Below are 18,063 nucleotides of genomic sequence, written 5' to 3'. Positions count from 1 at the left end.
TGCAGAATTCTCTTTAGCAACTTTTGTAGGGCTGGGCTGGTGGTAGTGAACTGCCACAGCTTTGTTTATCTGGGAGTATCTTAGGCCCTCCCTCATTTTTGAAAGACAGTTTGTTTTGCCTTTATAGAATTCTTGGTTAGCAGTATTTTGCTTTCTGCACTTCATATGTGTCATCCCATTGCCTTTTTGCCTCATTAGTTTCATATGGAAATTGGCATTTAATCTTATTGAGGTTTCTGTGTGTGTGACATGTTGCTTCTTTTTGCAGCTTCCAAACCTCTCTTTTTATCTTTGGCATTAGATAGTTGGATTATAATTTGTCATGGTATGGGTCTATTCAGGTTTATCCTGTTTGGAGTTCGTTGACTATCTTGAATGCATATATTCATGTCCTTCATTAAATTTTGGGAGTTTTCAGCCAGTATTTCTTTGAATATTCTCTCTCCCTCTGTCTCTCTCTCTCTTTTCCTTCTGTGACCCACAATACATATATTGGTATGCCTGATGGTGTCCCACAGGTTCCCCAGGCTTTGTTCACTTTTCTTCATTCTTTCCTCTTTCTGCTCTTCTGTCTGGATGATTTCAGTTGTGTTATCTTCAAGTTCGCTGAATCAGTCTTTTGCTAGCTCCAATCTGCTGTTGAACTCTTCCTGGGAGTTACTTATACTGTGACCTTCAGCCTTATTTGGTTCCTTTTCATAATTTCCATCTCACTCGTCACATTCTCTTTGTTTTCATATATTATTTTCTTGATTTTTTTTATATATTTCTTTATTTTTCCTTTGGTTCATTGAGCACATTTAGGACTATTTTTTTTTACATCTTTGCTGGGTATGTCTTAGGTCTGGTCCTCCTCATTGATGGTTTTTAATGGTTTAATCTTCTTTGGGTCATCACTTTCTCTTTCTTTGTGTGTTTTGTAATCTTTTTTGAAACCTGGACATTTTGATATTTTAATGTTTTATCACTGGAATTTAGACTGGGAGGCATCTGTTCCCTAAGCTTGTATCCAGTTAGTGTTATAAGATGGTTTTCTTTGAATGCCAGGAGTTAAAAACAAAAGAAAAGAAAACAAACAAACAAAAAAACACCATTCCCAGTCTTTGTAGATTGACCTGTGCCAGGATTCTCCTTCAGGGCCTATCCATACAATGAGTTTAGAGAATAACTCCAGGCCAAGGGGTAGAGGCCTCCCTCGTCCTTTCTATACATGTGTCTTGTCTGAGCATAGGCTTTTGACAGTAGGAATTCCTCTGTTTATGTGGATAAGAATGTCCCCTTTTCTCTAGGAAACAGTTTTCTCACTCCCAGGCAATGGAAATAAGTCTCCAGGGTTTATCTTGGTACCTGCCTGGCACGGTATCTGGCATATATATAATAGCTTTTCTCCCCCCACTTAGCATACTGGTGTCTTTTAAATACAATTTTATTGAGATATAGTCCCACACTACATAATCCATCCAAAGAATACAATCATGGCTCACAGTATCATCATGTGGTTGAGCATGCATTACCACAATCAATTTTAGAACATTTTCATTACTCCAAATAAAAATTAAAAAAAAAAAACACCTCATACGCCTTATCCCCCCCATCATTTATTTATTTTTTTGTCTTTATTTTATTACTCATCTGCCCATACATTGGATAAAGGGAGTGGCAGTCACAAGGTTTTCATAATCAAATGGTCACTCCATAAAAGCTATATAGTTACACAGTCATCAAGAATCAAGGCTACTGCATTGCAGTTCGACAGTCTCAGGTATTTCCTTCCAGTTATTCTAATACACTAGAAACTAAAAAGGAATAACCTCCAGAATGACCTCTTGACTCTTATTTGAAATCTCTTCGCCACTGAAACTTTATTTTGTTTCATTTCTTTTCCCTCTTTTGGTTATGAAGGCTTTTTTAATCCCACAATGCCAGGGCCAGGCTTATCCATGGGGGTCATGTTTCATGTTGCCAGGGATACTTACACCCTTGGGAGCCATGTCCCATGTAGGGGGAGGGTAGTGAGTTTATTTGCAGAGTTGGCTGAGAGACAGGGGCTACATCTGAGCAACAAAAGAGGTTCACTGTGGGGGGGGTGACTCTTAGGCATACTTATAAGTAGCCTTAGCTTCTCCTCTGCAGAAATAAGTTTCATAAGTGCAAACCCCAAGATTGAGGGCTTAGCTTGTTAAGTTGGTAATCCCCAGTGCTTGTGAGAAAATCAGAAATTCCCCAGGTATGGAAGTTTAATTCCATATTTTTTCCCAATACTACAGTAATATGGCAGGATCAATGCACAAAAATCAGTAGTATTTCTATACACTAGTAAGGAGCAATCTAAGGAGGAAATAAAGGGAAAAAATTCTATTTACAATAACAACCAAAACAATCAAATATTTAGTAATAAATTTAACCAAGGGCATAAAAGATCTTTACACAGAAAACTACAAAAAATTCCTTAAAGGAAACAAGGAAGACCTTGTTTCATACCATGTTCATAGATTGGAAGACTAAATATAGTAGCTTTAAAAAAAAGATTATTGAATGAGTTCTCCAGATGCTACAGAATCAAGTTGTTGATTATATTTGTAAAGTGCATTATTTCCATATAACCGACAGAGGGCTAAATCGGGGCTACTGATGGTAGTTAATTCCCACTTGATGAGTTGATTGGTGATCCAGGGTGTATTCTGAAATCACTGGATATCTCACAGGTACTCTGTTCTTTATCTCCTATTCTTTCATCAGGTGAACACTCCAACAAAAACCTATGGAATGGGGAAAGGCCGGGCAGCAGATCTGAAGTACATTGAAGCTTGTGCTAGACGCATTGTACAAAACTCACATGGGTACAAAATTGTGACTGAGAAAAGCACAGTTCCTGTGCGGGCAGCAGAAAGTATCCGTCGCATATTTGACGCAAACACAAAACCCAACTTGAACTTACAGGTATGAAGAGGGAAGCATTAAGACTGGTTCTTCTTATGTGAATATTGATGCCTTAAAGTTGCCCATCATTAATTTTAGCTTAACATTTTCCTTTGCATTGGGATTCTAGGTGCTGTCCAACCCTGAGTTCTTGGCAGAGGGGACAGCCATCAAGGACCTAAAGAACCCAGACAGAGTACTGATTGGGGGAGATGAAACCCCAGAGGGCCAGAGAGCTGTGCAGGCACTGTGTGCTGTGTATGAGCACTGGGTTCCCAGAGAAAAGATCCTCACCACTAATACTTGGTCTTCAGAACTTTCCAAACTGGTTGGTATACAGCATTCAACTCTCCAATAAATTTAAAGCTAAACACTTCTGTCTCTTATACCTGATAAGCTACACAGATACTTTCTTAATATTAATAAAAGGCTATGCTTTTTTAATTTTTAAACTTTTCTTGTCCATTGAAATTTTAAAATGATTTTCACAAGGGGGGATTAAATATCAAGGTATGAAATATTCTGGAAATTCTAAAAGTTTAATAAAATGTGATATAAAATGAAGGGAAACATTCAAATAATAATTTGTTTTTCATTACTCTTTCCCTTCTTTCACCCATTTTCTTAATCTTCTATTTTTTCTAATTTAAAACTTTCCCTTATAAACCCATTCATTGCCTCAAACTGAGCTCCTCAATATCCTTTACATTTCTCAGTAATTTGCATCAACTTGATGAAATATGATCCTGATATATAAAATTGCTATTTTAGTTCATCCTACTTTTCCTTTTTTTTTAAAGGCGGCAAATGCTTTTCTTGCCCAAAGAATCAGCAGCATTAACTCTATAAGTGCACTATGTGAAGCAACAGGAGCTGATGTAGAAGAGGTAGCAACAGCCATTGGAATGGACCAGAGAATTGGAAATAAGTTTCTGAAAGCCAGTGTTGGTAAATTGAAAATTTTCTCTAAATACAGTGGGTGTGTTCAGCTGGGTCACCAACTTCAAGGAAATCTTTGTGTAACTTAACACCCTTAAAAAAAAAATCCATTATACATACGGCCTTCATCCTACCAGTGACTTTTTAAGTGAGGCAATAGTTATTTACATTGTTTTAATAATTACTGACTAATTAGGTAGGAGAAACATAGGTCAGTATTTTAGGAGTAATAAGACAGTATAGTTAGAATGTTTAGAAAGAGTTTGGGAGACTCTTCTATTTTTTCTAATTTAAAACTAATTACTACTAATTACTACTAATTGAAGTAACTCAATTAGTAGCTTATTTAAGCAAGTAGAAAAATTTCCCTTTTGTTTGCTTTTCCTACTAATAATACTTTTGGAAATGCAGCCCGGTGAAATACTTTTGGATCTAAACAAATAAGGTTGTTGTAAAGGTGCATAGAGTCTTACAGATTGGGCCATGGGCAGCTCTTCCGGTATTTCTCAGGTCCTACACCATCTCCTGCTACTGGTTCCCTGGCATTTTTTATATTTCTTTTTGATGGTCTAGCTACCATTTAATAAAAATAGCTGATTACTGAAGGCATATTGTGTGCCAGTTTCTGTACTAGCACTTGCTGTATCTCATTTAATCCTTTTAAACTATTAGGAAGCTGCCAGTATTTCCTTTTTAGAGATGTCTGAGACTCAGGGAAATTTTTGCAGCTTGCCTGTAGTCATGTAGCTAGTGAATGGCCAGGTGTTTCTGACTCCAGAGCCCACCCAGCTCTCACTGTATACTGCATTGTACCAGAGCACGTGGGCGAATCATAGCCCTTGAGCCAAATCCAGACCACAGCTGCTTTTTGCAAATAGAGCTTTTTGGAACACAGCCATGCCCATTTGGATACATATTGTCTGTGGCTGCTTTTGAGCTACAACAGCAGAGTTGAATAATTGTGACAGAGACTGTGTGGCCCTCAAAGGCTAAAATATTTACTATCTAGCTCTTTACTGTAAAAGTTTGCTAAGCCCTGTGCTAGAGTAAGAGATACAAGGTAGTGATACTGGATGAATGAGAAAAAAGTAGAAGATGAAAGAAAACAAAAAAGGTGAATGTAGCTATACTAAAATTTAGCTAGAAAATTATTTGGAAATTACTTAATTGATTAATTGCATGCAATTTCACACCATTTATAAACCCCACTAATTTTCTGATATTTGAATTTTATTAAAAATCCCGGCATTAGGCCCTTTGAGTTAGTGTGATAAGTTTGTCATGTGATTCAGTTATCTGTTTCTTAAATGAAAATATTGTCATTTTTAACTTTTTCTTCAGGTTTTGGTGGGAGCTGCTTTCAAAAAGATGTTCTGAATTTAGTTTATCTCTGTGAGGCTCTGAATTTGCCTGAAGTAGCTCGTTATTGGCAGCAGGTATTATTATTTATAGTCAACAACTTTTGATTACCTTCTAATTAAAGATGTCACACTTTCTGAAATGTTTTTGATAAGATTAATTTATTCCAGGAACTCAAGCATTATTATATTCAGTTTGTTTATTTTAGGTTTATTTATTGGTCTTCTGTGTTTTTAATTTGTCTCTTTTACTAAGCAACTGTGACCGTAGTTTCTGATAAACCAGTATTCTAACATTATAACTAAATTTGCCCCCAGAGTGTTTCAGTTTTCCTTGGCTGCTCAAGCAAATACCATGCAATGGGTTGGCTTAAACAATGGGAATTCATTGGCTCACAGTTTTGAGGCTGGGAAAAAGTCCAAATCAAGGTGTCATCAAGACAGTGCTTTCTTCCCAAAGACTGGCATTCTGGAACTGGCTGCCAGTGATCTTTGCTCCTTGGCTTCTCTTTCATATAGTTGTGCACATGATGGCCTCTCCTGGCCTCTCGCTTTTCTCCTGGGTTCTCTTTGGTATTCAACTTCTGGCTGTTCCCTCTGGCTTTCTCTCTGTGTGTCTGCCTTTCATTCCGCTTATAAAGAACTCCAATAATAGGATTAAGACCCATCCTGACTGAGGTGGGACACACCTTAACTGAAGTAATCTCATTACAAGTTCCTACTTACAGTGGGTTCATACTCACAGAAAGGATTGAGTTTAAGAACATTTTTTTTCTGGGGCACATAGCTCCAAACTACGCTACAGAGTAGAGCAAGAACTATTATTATTCTTGAAAGGCATAAAATCAAAACAGTGGAAGAACCTGTATATTGCAATGCTTTCAAGTGGTTTACATGTGATGGTTCTTGTTTTGTCCTTTCAGATTCGCAAAGCTAAAATAAGAGAGCTGTCCCAAAATGGAAACATTGAATGAGCTCTAGGAAGTAGAAGTAACACTTATTGAGTGCTTACAATGTGCCAGGCACTTTTCTAGGCACTTTGAATGCATTATTTCATTTAGTCCTCATCACTAATGTTGTCCCCACTTGTAGATCAGGAAACTGAGGTTTAGAGACATTAAATAATTTGCTCAAGTTATCAGCCAGTATACATGCCTTTCCCACATATTTTTCCCCTGACTTTGTAAGTTTTCAGATTTTAGCAATAGATGAGGATGGCAGTCTAAGGAAATGCACATTTTTTAGGGCATCGTACACTTTTAGTGTTGTTTGATTCAATCCACCATGATGGTTTTATCTTACTGTTCATCTTGGGGAAAATGAAGATAAAGACTTGATTTGCAGCACTTGGGGCTCATTTTCCATGCTCTTGGAGTAAGATGTGGCTCCTAGAAGCATAATGTCTTAAATAAAAAAGGGCAGAAACAAAAACTCGTTATCCTTACCCTCAACCTGTTACCAACCTGAAGTCTTGCTTATAAACTCTTGGGAAAGTAACAGATAGGTGATCAGAGACTCTTACTCTTACAACATTTAGTTAAGAATCTTGTCAAATGTTCTTGGTGGTTATGGGCTATCGAGAGGCAGCTGTCACTCTGTGCATTGTTTGTTCCCATTTTCTATACTTGGACTCAATTTTGTTGAGGAGTAGAGTATTGTGGAGGCAAAGGGGTAAGCATATCAGCAACTACTTTGGGGTTTTGGGGGTTTGATTGCTTGCAGCTTTGCTTTCACAGGGCTTGAAAACATTGACTAAGGAGAATACTGTTTTTTATTTATCTTATTTAAGCTAGTCTGTTAGTTGGACCTCAAATGCTCTTACGGTTTAACCTGAGCTGTGCTCTGCATTTTTGCTTCAATATCACCCTGCTTCATGAGAAGTTAAGCCAAATGAAAGCAAAATTTTCAGGATGGCTTTAAGGAGTAGGTTGCAGTTCTTTTTTTTTTTAATCTATAGACACACAAGATGTGAATTTTTTGCCTTCTGTTAATTTGTAAGACTTGTATTCATAAAAGCATATAAGTTTTATGCTTACACTTATCATAAAACTGTGAGTAATGTATGCCATAGGCTGCATCACTTTTAACTGATCATTGCACAACTGTACGTGTAATTTCAGGTCATAGACATGAATGACTATCAGAGAAGGAGGTTTGCTTCCCGGATTATAGACAGTCTGTTTAATACAGTGACTGATAAGAAGATAGCTATTTTGGGGTTTGCATTCAAAAAGGACACTGGTGATACAAGGTATCAGTTCTTTAAAATATTTCAACCCTCTTTGATAGTATGTTAACTTCTCATCTTATCCTGATTATTTGGTTGGTGTGTGTATGTATGTGTGTGTGTGCATGCATGTATACTATAAAGAATAAAAATAAAGTGAATTAAAGTGAGCATCCATATCCTCACCACTCAGTCAAATTAAGAAGTAGAATCTTAAACTCCCCAGGTATTAAAGTATAATTATTTTTAAAAGCTTAGCAATACTGATTTCTTTTTTCATTTAGAGAATCTTCGAGTATATATATTAGCAAATATTTGATGGATGAAGGTGCACACCTCCATGTATATGATCCAAAAGTACCAAGGGAACAAATCGTTGTGGATCTTTCTCAACCAGGTGTTTCAGAGGATGACCAAGGTAAGGCTTTAGGTGTCAAGAATTGCTTTGAGTATGGGCCCCAAAACTTGTTTGTTCTCTAGAAATCTTTGGTTGTTCATCTTTCATCATTTATATCATTGATGGGCCCTCTTTCAGCCTAATTTCTCTAAGATTAAACTCTTAAGCATTGTTTCATCTACTTTGATTTGAAGTGATCAACTGTGGGTTATTCAAATGATTTTTTTTCAGCATAGTCCATAAAGCCCCAGAGGTTCCAAGGAGATGCTTCTGGGACAAGGTTGGGGGTGCTCAGGAACCCTCATCATAACCCCCTCTTGCACTTCAATCAGACTGTTCCACTTCTGTCAATGTTTGATTTCAGCATGAGCTGGGGACTAAGAATCTCCACATTGAAACGAGTTATAGAGACCCTGAACTCCTTCTTCTACAATGATAATGTTAAGATGTGTAATTTCAAATAACTCCTTTCTTGTTGCCAAATTTTTGTTATTGTTATAGTGTCTCGACTTGTGACCATTTCCAAGGATCCATATGAAGCATGTGACGGTGCCCATGCAGTGGTTATTTGCACTGAGTGGGACATGTTTAAGGTGAGGTGACAGAAATGATATTAAGAAAAATTCTAGAGGTGTTCTGGTATCAGTTGGGATTGAATATGTGCTCATGTATGTGTTCTAATTGTTCCTATGGCTTTCTGTACAGGAATTGGATTATGAACGCATTCATAAAAAAATGCTGAAACCAGCTTTTATCTTTGATGGACGACGTGTCTTGGATGGGCTCCACAATGAACTACAAACTATTGGCTTCCAGGTAATCATGATCCTGGACTGTTTTAGTTTTGTTTGTTCGGTCAATTGCTTTTTTTTTTTAATTAAATTCAGTTTTATTGAAATACATTCACACACCATACAATCATCCATGGTATACAATCCACTGTCCACAGTATGATAACATAGTTATGTGTTCATCACCACAGGCTATCTCTGAACATTATTTTCCTTACATCAGAAAGAACAGTCAATTGCTTTTTAATGGCTTTGAGTTTTAGAATTTTAATATTTTCTTATTTAAACATGACATAGCTCTGGAACACCACATCAGTTCTCTGGGAGGTCTCTGTGGAATTTTTGTAGCTATTCTACTCCTTCCCGACATTTCTGATCGATCTAAAGGTCATTCTAGAGTTGGTCTCCCTTACACAGTCTCTAGGAAGTCATAAGTTTCCTATCATTTAGAGACAAATGTTTCCTGCCTTACCTCATAGCATGAAGATTAAGTTAGAAAATATATATGATTGTATTTTAAAAAGTACAAAGTTATCAGCACTGTATATAACCAGCTATTATCACATTATTAGTAAGAAAAGTTATTATTCACAACAGACCCAATTCCCTTTCTAGTCTTTTCTTATCCAAATTGGATTTGACAGAGGGTGAGGTATGATTGTGGTGCTGATTGAGGAGGTGTTCAGCCTCAGGAAGAGCACCCACATCCTCACATGGGACTGCTAGCCACCACACCCATCACTAGGTGCTCAGAGAAGGAAAGGGTCCTTGTTCAGTCAGCAGGTGTTCATCCTGTACTGTCCCAGTGTTGTTAGAGGTCTGGATGAAATGCATGGGAGCTAAAAAAAAAAAAAAAGTAGTATCCTCTTCTAAATCAAAATTTGTCACTTAATTATGGAATGTTATGGTTACCCAGAACAGTGCATTTATACATTATATCTATTTCAGTTCTACCAAAGATCCCAAAAGTGTTAATAAGGATAAAGAAATACACCAGGAGATTGCTGTCAGCGTAGTCCCCAAGCTGAGCAGGGAGGCAGCTAGTTGTAAGTTTCTGTTCAGCACCAGCTGTCTTGGAGAGGTACTAATAAGGCATCCTCTTCCACTGAGAAATTTCTCACCTAGTTCTCTTAACCTCACTGACTTGTTGAAGATCCCTTCTTATGTAGAATTCAGTGCCCATTTCTCATTCTTGAGAGATTTGCTTGCAACAAGAATCAGATGGCATCTTTGTCTGTTAACACTCCCAATGCAAGGACCTTGGGAGCTCTTCTGTCCTCCCTTCCTTAGTGAATAACAACATGAATGTTTTCTCAGTCTTGATTCAAACTCAGGTATGTAATTTTTTTAAAGTTTATTTGCAAAGCCTAGACACATTTTCTTTAATCCTGTTTTACTAATCCAAGGGAGAAGATATATAGAGATACAAGTTTAAAATGAGTTTGAGTTCTTATAAATGTAGTAGAAATTAAAAAAAAAAAAACACAAAACAAACAAACAAAAAATACAGAATTGGAATCTCTAAATAAAAAGAATTTTTAAATTGCTTAATAAAACAATTAATTAATACAAAGTACAAGCCCTTCCTTCATGGTATTTGTTGGAATTAAATCTCAATTCAAAAGAATTTAAATGAAAATTGAGTAGTAGATTTACTTCTGCTGTGGAGGAAAGGTGAACTTAGGACTGTTAAAGAAGCAGTGTCTTTAAAGATTGATGATTTTGGATATATGGAAAAAAGTTTAAATTGCAATATGCAAAATAAAAATTGACTACCATTTATTGAAGGCTATTGACTGTATGCCATACACTGTGCTAAGCACCTTATCTAATTTAATCCTTACCACAACCCTTTTAGTGAGCTAAAAAAAAGACCTAGGGACCCCGGTTCATAAGAAGTGTTTTCCATGTACCTTTTCTATTAGGATAATTTCTCAGTATATTCCTATTTTCCCATCTCTGATCCTGTCAATACTTTTTTTTTTTTTTTTTGGTAGAAGCCTAATGAGCTGCAAACTGGAAAAAGTCTTTCAGTTTACAAATTGTATCTGAGTCTATCAACAGTGAATTCTGGAGACTTTAATAAATCTTCAATCTGAAAACACCTTGCTCTTTCAGTAGAATGTAGCATTTAAAATCATAGGCTCTGGTATCAGACTGGTCTAGGTTCAAGTGATAATTGCCATTTTTTTACCTGTGAGATTTTCAGGCAGTTTATCTAAATAAAAAGCACTTGCACAGAGTGGCATCGGGTTACTACTTAATAAATATTGGCTGCTGTGTCATCATTGTTGTTTATTGGCATGAGTGGATGTTGAATTCATCAAATGCCTTTTCTGCATCTATTGAGATGATCATATGGTTCTTCTTCCTTTGTTTGTTAATATGGTATATTACATTAATCTATTTTCAGATATTAAATGAACCTTGCATTCCAGAGATAAATCCTAATCAGTCTTACTTTGTAATCCTTTTTATATGTTGCTAAATTTGTTTTCCTAATATTTTCTTAAAGGCTTTTTTGGACCTGTGTTCATGAGGATATTGGTTTGTAATATTTTTTTCTTGTAATGTCTTTTCCTAGCTTTGTTGTTAGGATAATACTGGCTTCAAAGAATGAGTTGGAAATGTTCCCTCTGAAAGTGTTTGCATAGGCTTGGTATTATTTCTTCTTTAAATATCTGATTACATTCACCAGTAAAGCTATCTGGCCTTAGGCTTTTGCTTGTAGCAATATTTTTAGTTGCTCATTCAACACCTTTACTTGTTTCTCTTTCTTCTTGTGATACTTTTGGTGATTTATGTCTTTCCAGGAATTTGGCTATTTCATCCAAATTGTCTAGTTTGTGGGCATATAGTTACCCATTATATTATCATCCTATTAATTTCTCTGGGGTTATTAGTGGTATTCCCCCCTCTCATTCCTGATTTTTGTGATCTTCGTCTTTTCTCTCTCTCTTTTTTCCCCATGGATCATCAAGTCTAACACTTAATTTCTTGGATCTTTTCAAAGAGCACATTTGTTTTCATTGATTTTCTCTATTATGTTTCTGTTTTGTATGTCATTGATTGACCTCTGTTCATTACGAATTCCTTCCTTCTACTTGTTTGGTGTTAGTTTGCTATTATTTTTCTAGTTCTTCAGGTGAAATATTAAATTACTCTTATGAGACTTTATTGTAATATAAAGCTATATATTTCCCTCTCAGCACTGCTTTAGCTACATTTCATCAGTTTTTGCTGTTTTGTTTTTGTTCCCACTCAGTTCAAGGTAATTTCTAATTGCCCCTGTGATTTCTTTTTTGACTAATAGGTTATGTAAATGTATGCTGTTTAATTTCCAAATATTTGGGAATTTCCCTAATTCCTTTCTGTTACTGATTTCTAATTTGATTCCACTGCATATAGAGAACATACTCAAATATTTTAAAATTTATTGAAAGCATTTCTTGGTTTAGCATTAGTCTGTCTTGTTAGTGTTCTGTGTGTGTTAAAAAAAAAAAAATGCCTTCCACTGAGTAGAGTGTTCTATAAATGTTAGTAAATCAAGTTGTTTGAGAGTGTTTTTTTGTATCTATCTCCCTGCTGAATTTCTAGTTTTTATCAGTTATTAGAGATATTAAAACCTCTGCAATTGTTGCATTGTTTATTTCTCTTTTCAGTTCTGTCAGTTTTTGTTTCACGATGTAGGGGCTCCATGATTAGATGCACACATCTATAATTGTTACATCTTCCTGATGAATCACCCATGTTATCATTATGAGTTTCCCTCTTTGTTTCTAGAAATATTTCTTGCCTTAAAGTCAAATTTGATATCCCTGAAGATTGAGACAGTGATGAAATGAAAGGGAGGAGTAGCAACAGACAAGAGAGGATGTAACAAAGGATAATGAATACTGAATCTTCATGTAATTGTTTTTTATATTCTAGGGTATTAGAATAACTAGAAGGAAATAACTGAAATTGTGGAATTGCAGCACATAACATTCTTTGAAATTTGCTCTATAGCTACTTGTAAATTGTACTTTGAAAGTTATCACTTTTCTGTATATATGTTATGTTTCACAATAAAAAATATAAAAAAGTCAAAAAAAAAAAAAAAGACCTAGGGAGTTTAGGAAGCACAGTTGAGAGTCAAGATTCTAAGTAGCCTGAACTCTTAAAAACTATGCTATTACTGTTTATACAAATTTTTTAGAATAAGGGAAATGGAAATGAGAATAGAGTGTGAGAGAGAATATGAACTAACTGGAATCTGGTCTGTTATGTGCTTTCATAAATGCTACTAGAACTGTAGTGGCATAAGATTCTCTGAGAGTGTCTGGTGGTGGGAGTGGCAGGAATGAGTGTGTCTAGATATGAATATGAAAGTAGAATGTAGACTGACTCCAAAAACATAAAAAATAATGAAGGAACCAAGGATACCACAGCAATCCAGATAATGTGAGAAACTTTTCCTGCCTTTAAAAAGAAAAAATAATCTAGGTTTTTCCCCTTAAAACACTACATCATGGAGATCTTACATTTATGTTATAGTTATTAATAATTGTTTTTCTAATTTTTTTTTTTTTTTTTTTTTTTGTTAAAGATTGAAACAATTGGCAAAAAGGTGTCTTCAAAGAGAATTCCATATGCTCCTTCTGGTGAAATTCCAAAATTTAGTCTTCAGGATCCACCTAACAAGAAACCCAAAGTATAGACATCGCTGTTTTTATTTGTATTTTCTTGGTACTTCAGGATAACAAATATCTATCTGATATTAAATGGTAAACAAGCCAAGTGTTTTTAAGGAAACAAAATTATTTTTTTAATAATCAAATTTATACTAGCTATATGGGTGTTAGCATATCTAGTAATTTTGAATCTAGAATTTTTTTACATATTTTTATAATATTATTACCTCAGTTATTGGATGGAATATAATCATGTTGGCTTTAATGGTGTCAATTTTGTGAAATAAAAATTAAACTTCAAACAATCTTTTCTTTACAGAATGTCCATAAGCAGCACTTTAGTGTCACATTGTAAAAGGAAAGGCATGCTTCATTTTTCTGGTCATCAGTTTAATATGTTTTTTGAGGACATGAAATTGCTCTGCTAAATCCTGTTAATCTTTATCATGTTGACCTTTCAGAAAATATCATGGAAACTTACAGATTTCTGGTTTAATTGGGTAAAGGTGTTTCCTAGGCCTCTTGTGATCTCTGAGCTGAGAAGGAGCATGCAAAGGACAGGATGGGGCCTTTTTGTGCTTTATTGAACATTTTTCCTGTGCTTCCATTTTAGAAATAACCATACAAGTATAGTCTGGTTAGAGTTCCCTTGCTTCTTTTGTTTTAGTGAGCTGTGTCATTGTTGCTTTTTTTAGCCCCCAAAAGATCATCATTGTACATTTCCAATCAATCCAAATATGATTAAAAGGCATTTTTTTTAAAGAGAAAATCAGTAGTATGATCTATTTTTCTCCCTTTTATTTCTTGGTTTTCCTCATGATCATTAATTTTTAGTCCAAGAGCCAAAAAAATTGTTGCCTTGCCTTTGCATTTTTATTTCTATTGTTAATTGTAATTTTTCCCTTTTTTCTTCAGTAAGAACAATATGATCTCATTTACGACCTTAAAGAAGTAGATTTTACAAATTATGTATTTGTAGAGTCTGTTGTTGATTTTTGTATTTGCAATTTTTTCTCTTCTGTTTACTTGGCTCTGCTGAGTGTGTACAAACTGAGTTAAACAAAAACAGTCCTCATCCTTTAGGAATTTCACAGTTCAATAAGAAGATAGAGACATCTGTATAGATACCAAACAAAGAAATAAAACATACTTTGCATCAACAACTGTGTGGGTGTATTTTGTGTAAAGGGACAAGTAATAATGAGTCATGATAGTCTGACATTAGAAGGGAAAAAATTTACTCCTTTTTTGAGAAAAGGATATTACATCATTCTCTCAAATGATGCAAGAAAGGGAGGGAATTATCTTCAAATTCAAGAATGTTTGTACATAAGCTGAGGAACTTACTTGTAAGCCTTCAAAGTGAGGACGAGTTTAGTAAAAGAAGTTTATTTTACATTTCTTCTTGAAAATATTCTTGGAGTCTGTTTAATAAGTTCATATTCTAGGAAAAGTGGATTACAACCCGAAGATGTCTTGCTAAAGAAGATAGAATTAGTCACTTGCTTTAATTTGCAGGATGTTTCAGTGCCAGTGACTGAAGAACAAATAAGTATGTATAAAATATAATTACTGATTAAAAGATAAAGGAACTTGGAACTTGTTTGTAATTGTTTGTCTCCTGTTTGGAAAAAAAAAAAAAAAAAAAAAACAACCAGTAACTGAGCAGGGAACTAACTTTAACATGACAATTTGGAACCTTTGTGTAAAAAGTTGCAGGATGATAACCTAAAAAATTGAGCCTTTTCTTTATCTGGAGAATTAAAGACCATGTTTAAAAAAAAGTTTATAAGGTTTTTATTTAAAATTTTTTAATTAAAATTTTAATTTTTATTAGCTAGTTTTTTCTTGGTGTGAGTGGTGAATATTGGTGAGATTATTAATTACTTAAAATTGAAAATAATACATGCATGTGGTTAAAAAAAAGTTTTAAAAGGGTACATAAAAAGTAAAATCTCTCTCCCACAATTGGCTCTCCAGAAATCATTATTGAACTTAAGACTTCTAGCTTTAATTCCTGACCCTACCATCTGTGCACACGATATCTTGACTAAGTTACATGAAAGCTGTATTTTTTTCCTCTGTAAAATAGAATTCATCTCTTAACTCAAGAGTTATGAGAATTACATGAGAGCAAAGTTGATGTAAAGATCTTACTGAAGGTGAACACTCTTGTTAGACACCATAACAAGCTGTCCCTTGGCACCACATCCTTGTGTAGGCTCTGGAATCATAAAGAGTGCAGTAATTTTTTCCATAATTGAGTATTATAGACCAAGACATTAGACTAAAGCCCTTTAGGTGCATTTTCTCATCTATTCCTCACATAAATCGTTTGAGGTAAGTACTAGCATTCTCATTTTTTCGGATGAAAGGCAGAAGGCTAGAAAGATTAAGTAGCTTGTTCAAGGTCACACATTAATTAATGGCAGAACTAGAATTCAGGACAGATCTATGTGACTCCTTCACCCAGGCTCTTAATGTTTATGTTAGTCTGCTTCTCTGGAAGTGTAAGGGTGCCCATTTGAAAGTCACTCTTAAAAATGTGGAGAGTAACTAGCACGCAGCTGTAGGCCAATACCTGCTGTGCAGAAATAGAGCCTGCTGTTGGTGTATCGTCCCATTTCTCAAGAGAAAGCAAAAATTCAGATTTGAACATTTTCCAATTTATAAATGTAATCACAATCTTTTAAATAACTTTTTACTCTATGCAGCCGAAATTAAACATCTTTAAGGCAGCTTGAGATCAAAGGCTGCGAGTTTAAAAAAAATCTTTGACAAAATTTTAGACTTAAAGATGAAAGCATAATACAAAGAATTCCTGAATGTCCTTCAATCATATTCCTCAACATTAATGAACATTGTTTGCTTTGCTTTATTCTTCTCTCTCTTTATATGCGTGTGTGTATCTCTTTCCTGAGTCATGCCACTTGAGAATAACTTTAGACATGATGCCCCTTTACCGCTAAATATTTCTGTAAGGTAGTTTGGTTCGAAAGACGGGCAGCAAAGCCAAAGGGCAGGCAACAAGTTTATTAAAAGAAGCCTCAGGGTGGCCCCAACCAGCAGAGAGTGAGTCTGCTTGGAGGAAAAACCACACAGTCGGGTGATGGGACTTCTTTTCATAGGGCTTTCTGCCAATCAGGAAGTTACACAGTGTTTTGGACATGTCAGGTATGTGCGCTCTGGCCAACGGGATTACACATAGTTTATCTTGTAACTTTGGCAATGCCTGGTTTGTACAGGAGAGGTGGGGAGGGAGGGAGTAAAGTCATGGCATGCGAAGTGGGAGAAAGGAAGGGGGGGGCAGTGATGGGCGAGAAAAAGAAAGTGGCACGAAAATGTGGGAAAGGAGGGGGCAGCAACGTGAGGCATTGTCTTATCTGCAGCCCAGTTTTACAAAACAGGGAGATGGGAGAGGGGCCTAGGGCCCAGACCTAACAACTTCAATGTTATCTCATGGTTTCTGTGCTCAGGAATTTTGGAGCAGCTTATGTAGATGATTCTGGCTCAGGGTCTCATGGGGTCGGTTTCATGAATCAAGATGTTGGCCAGGCTACATTTAGTTGTGTAAAGCCGTGATTATCTTCTTCCAAGATGGCTCACTCATATGACTGGCAAGTTAGTGCTGGCTGTTGACAGGGGGCCTTAATCTTGGCCAATTCAGTCTCTCCATAGGGCTGAGTGTCCTCACAACATGGCAAGCTAGCATCCCCCAGAATAAACAGACCAATATAGAGCAAGACAAACTTTTATGATCTAGCTTTGGAAGCCACATTCCATTATTTCTGCAACCTCCTGCTGCTTGCCTAGGTAGCCCTATTCAGCGTCTCAGGAGACTACAAAAGGGCTAAATACCAGAAGGCAAGAATCATTGGGAACCATCTGGGATGTGGCTATGACAGTCTGTTTCCTAAATAACAAGGAAGTTTCATCTTACGTAACCACAGTACAATAACCAAAATTGGGAAATTAACATTGACACAATACTATCTATTGTCTACAAACTTTATTCACATCTTTTACCAATTGTCCCAGTTATGTCCTTTATAGCAAAAGAAAGTCTTTGATCATGATTCACATTCAGTTCTCATGATTCTTCTAATGTGGAGCCTTCTCAGTCTGTCTTTGTATTCCAGACATTGACATTTTTGACAAGTACAAGTCAATCATTTTGTTAAATGTATCTCAGATTGGGCTTGTCTGATGTTTCCTCACGATTAGGTTAAAATTATGCATTTGTAGTGGGAATACTGCTGAAGTCATGTTTTTCTGTCTTAGTGCACCATATCAGGGAGTATATGAGATTAGTTTGTTCCATTATTGGTGATGTTACTTGATCACTTGTTTGGGGTGGTATCTATGAAGTTTCTCTGCTATAGAGTTATTATTATTTACTTTGTAATTTCATATCTCATGGGGAAATACTTTGAAACTTTGAAATTGTTATTCCTCCAATTTTCATATGCTAGTTTTAGCTTCCATTGATGATTCCTGTCTGACTCAATTCTTATGACAAAGGTAGTTGCCAGATTTGGGCTTAAGTTTAAATCTTTCTTTACCACTTAGTAGCTATGGGTTCTTGGCCCAGATAGTCAACTTTTCTTAAGTGTCAATTTCTTCATATATAAATCAGAGATAATAGCATACATATTTCAGTAGGTGTTTGTGAAGATTGCCTTAGATAATGCATGTAAAGCACCTGGCACAGTGTCTGATCCATAGTAAACACTCGACCAGTGTTAAGTATGGGGGGACT

The 18,063-nt window shown here is 35.7% G+C and overlaps 1 protein-coding gene across 2 annotated transcripts in view; it reads left to right on the top strand.

Moving 5' to 3' along the window:
* The window catches only part of UGDH (UDP-glucose 6-dehydrogenase), a 44,887-nt gene extending 30,420 nt beyond the window's left edge, over window positions 1-14,467 (top strand). For both annotated transcript variants that reach the window (XM_037829613.1, XM_037829612.1), the window contains exons 4-12: window positions 2,740-2,940; window positions 3,050-3,247; window positions 3,720-3,867; window positions 5,200-5,294; window positions 7,337-7,467; window positions 7,728-7,861; window positions 8,342-8,433; window positions 8,546-8,656; window positions 13,220-14,467. In XM_037829613.1, the coding sequence (XP_037685541.1) occupies window positions 2,740-2,940; window positions 3,050-3,247; window positions 3,720-3,867; window positions 5,200-5,294; window positions 7,337-7,467; window positions 7,728-7,861; window positions 8,342-8,433; window positions 8,546-8,656; window positions 13,220-13,330 (1,221 nt within the window). In that variant the 3' untranslated portion in view covers window positions 13,331-14,467. The remainder of the gene's footprint in view (window positions 1-2,739; window positions 2,941-3,049; window positions 3,248-3,719; window positions 3,868-5,199; window positions 5,295-7,336; window positions 7,468-7,727; window positions 7,862-8,341; window positions 8,434-8,545; window positions 8,657-13,219) is intronic.
* The last annotated feature ends 3,596 nt before the right edge of the window (window positions 14,468-18,063 follow it).

The sequence above is a fragment of the Choloepus didactylus genome, chromosome 3 (genome assembly GCF_015220235.1).
Source record: "Choloepus didactylus isolate mChoDid1 chromosome 3, mChoDid1.pri, whole genome shotgun sequence".
NCBI lineage: Eukaryota > Metazoa > Chordata > Mammalia > Pilosa > Megalonychidae > Choloepus > Choloepus didactylus.
The sequence above is the reverse complement of the archived record's forward strand: the minus strand, read 5'-3'. Positions and strand labels throughout refer to the sequence as shown.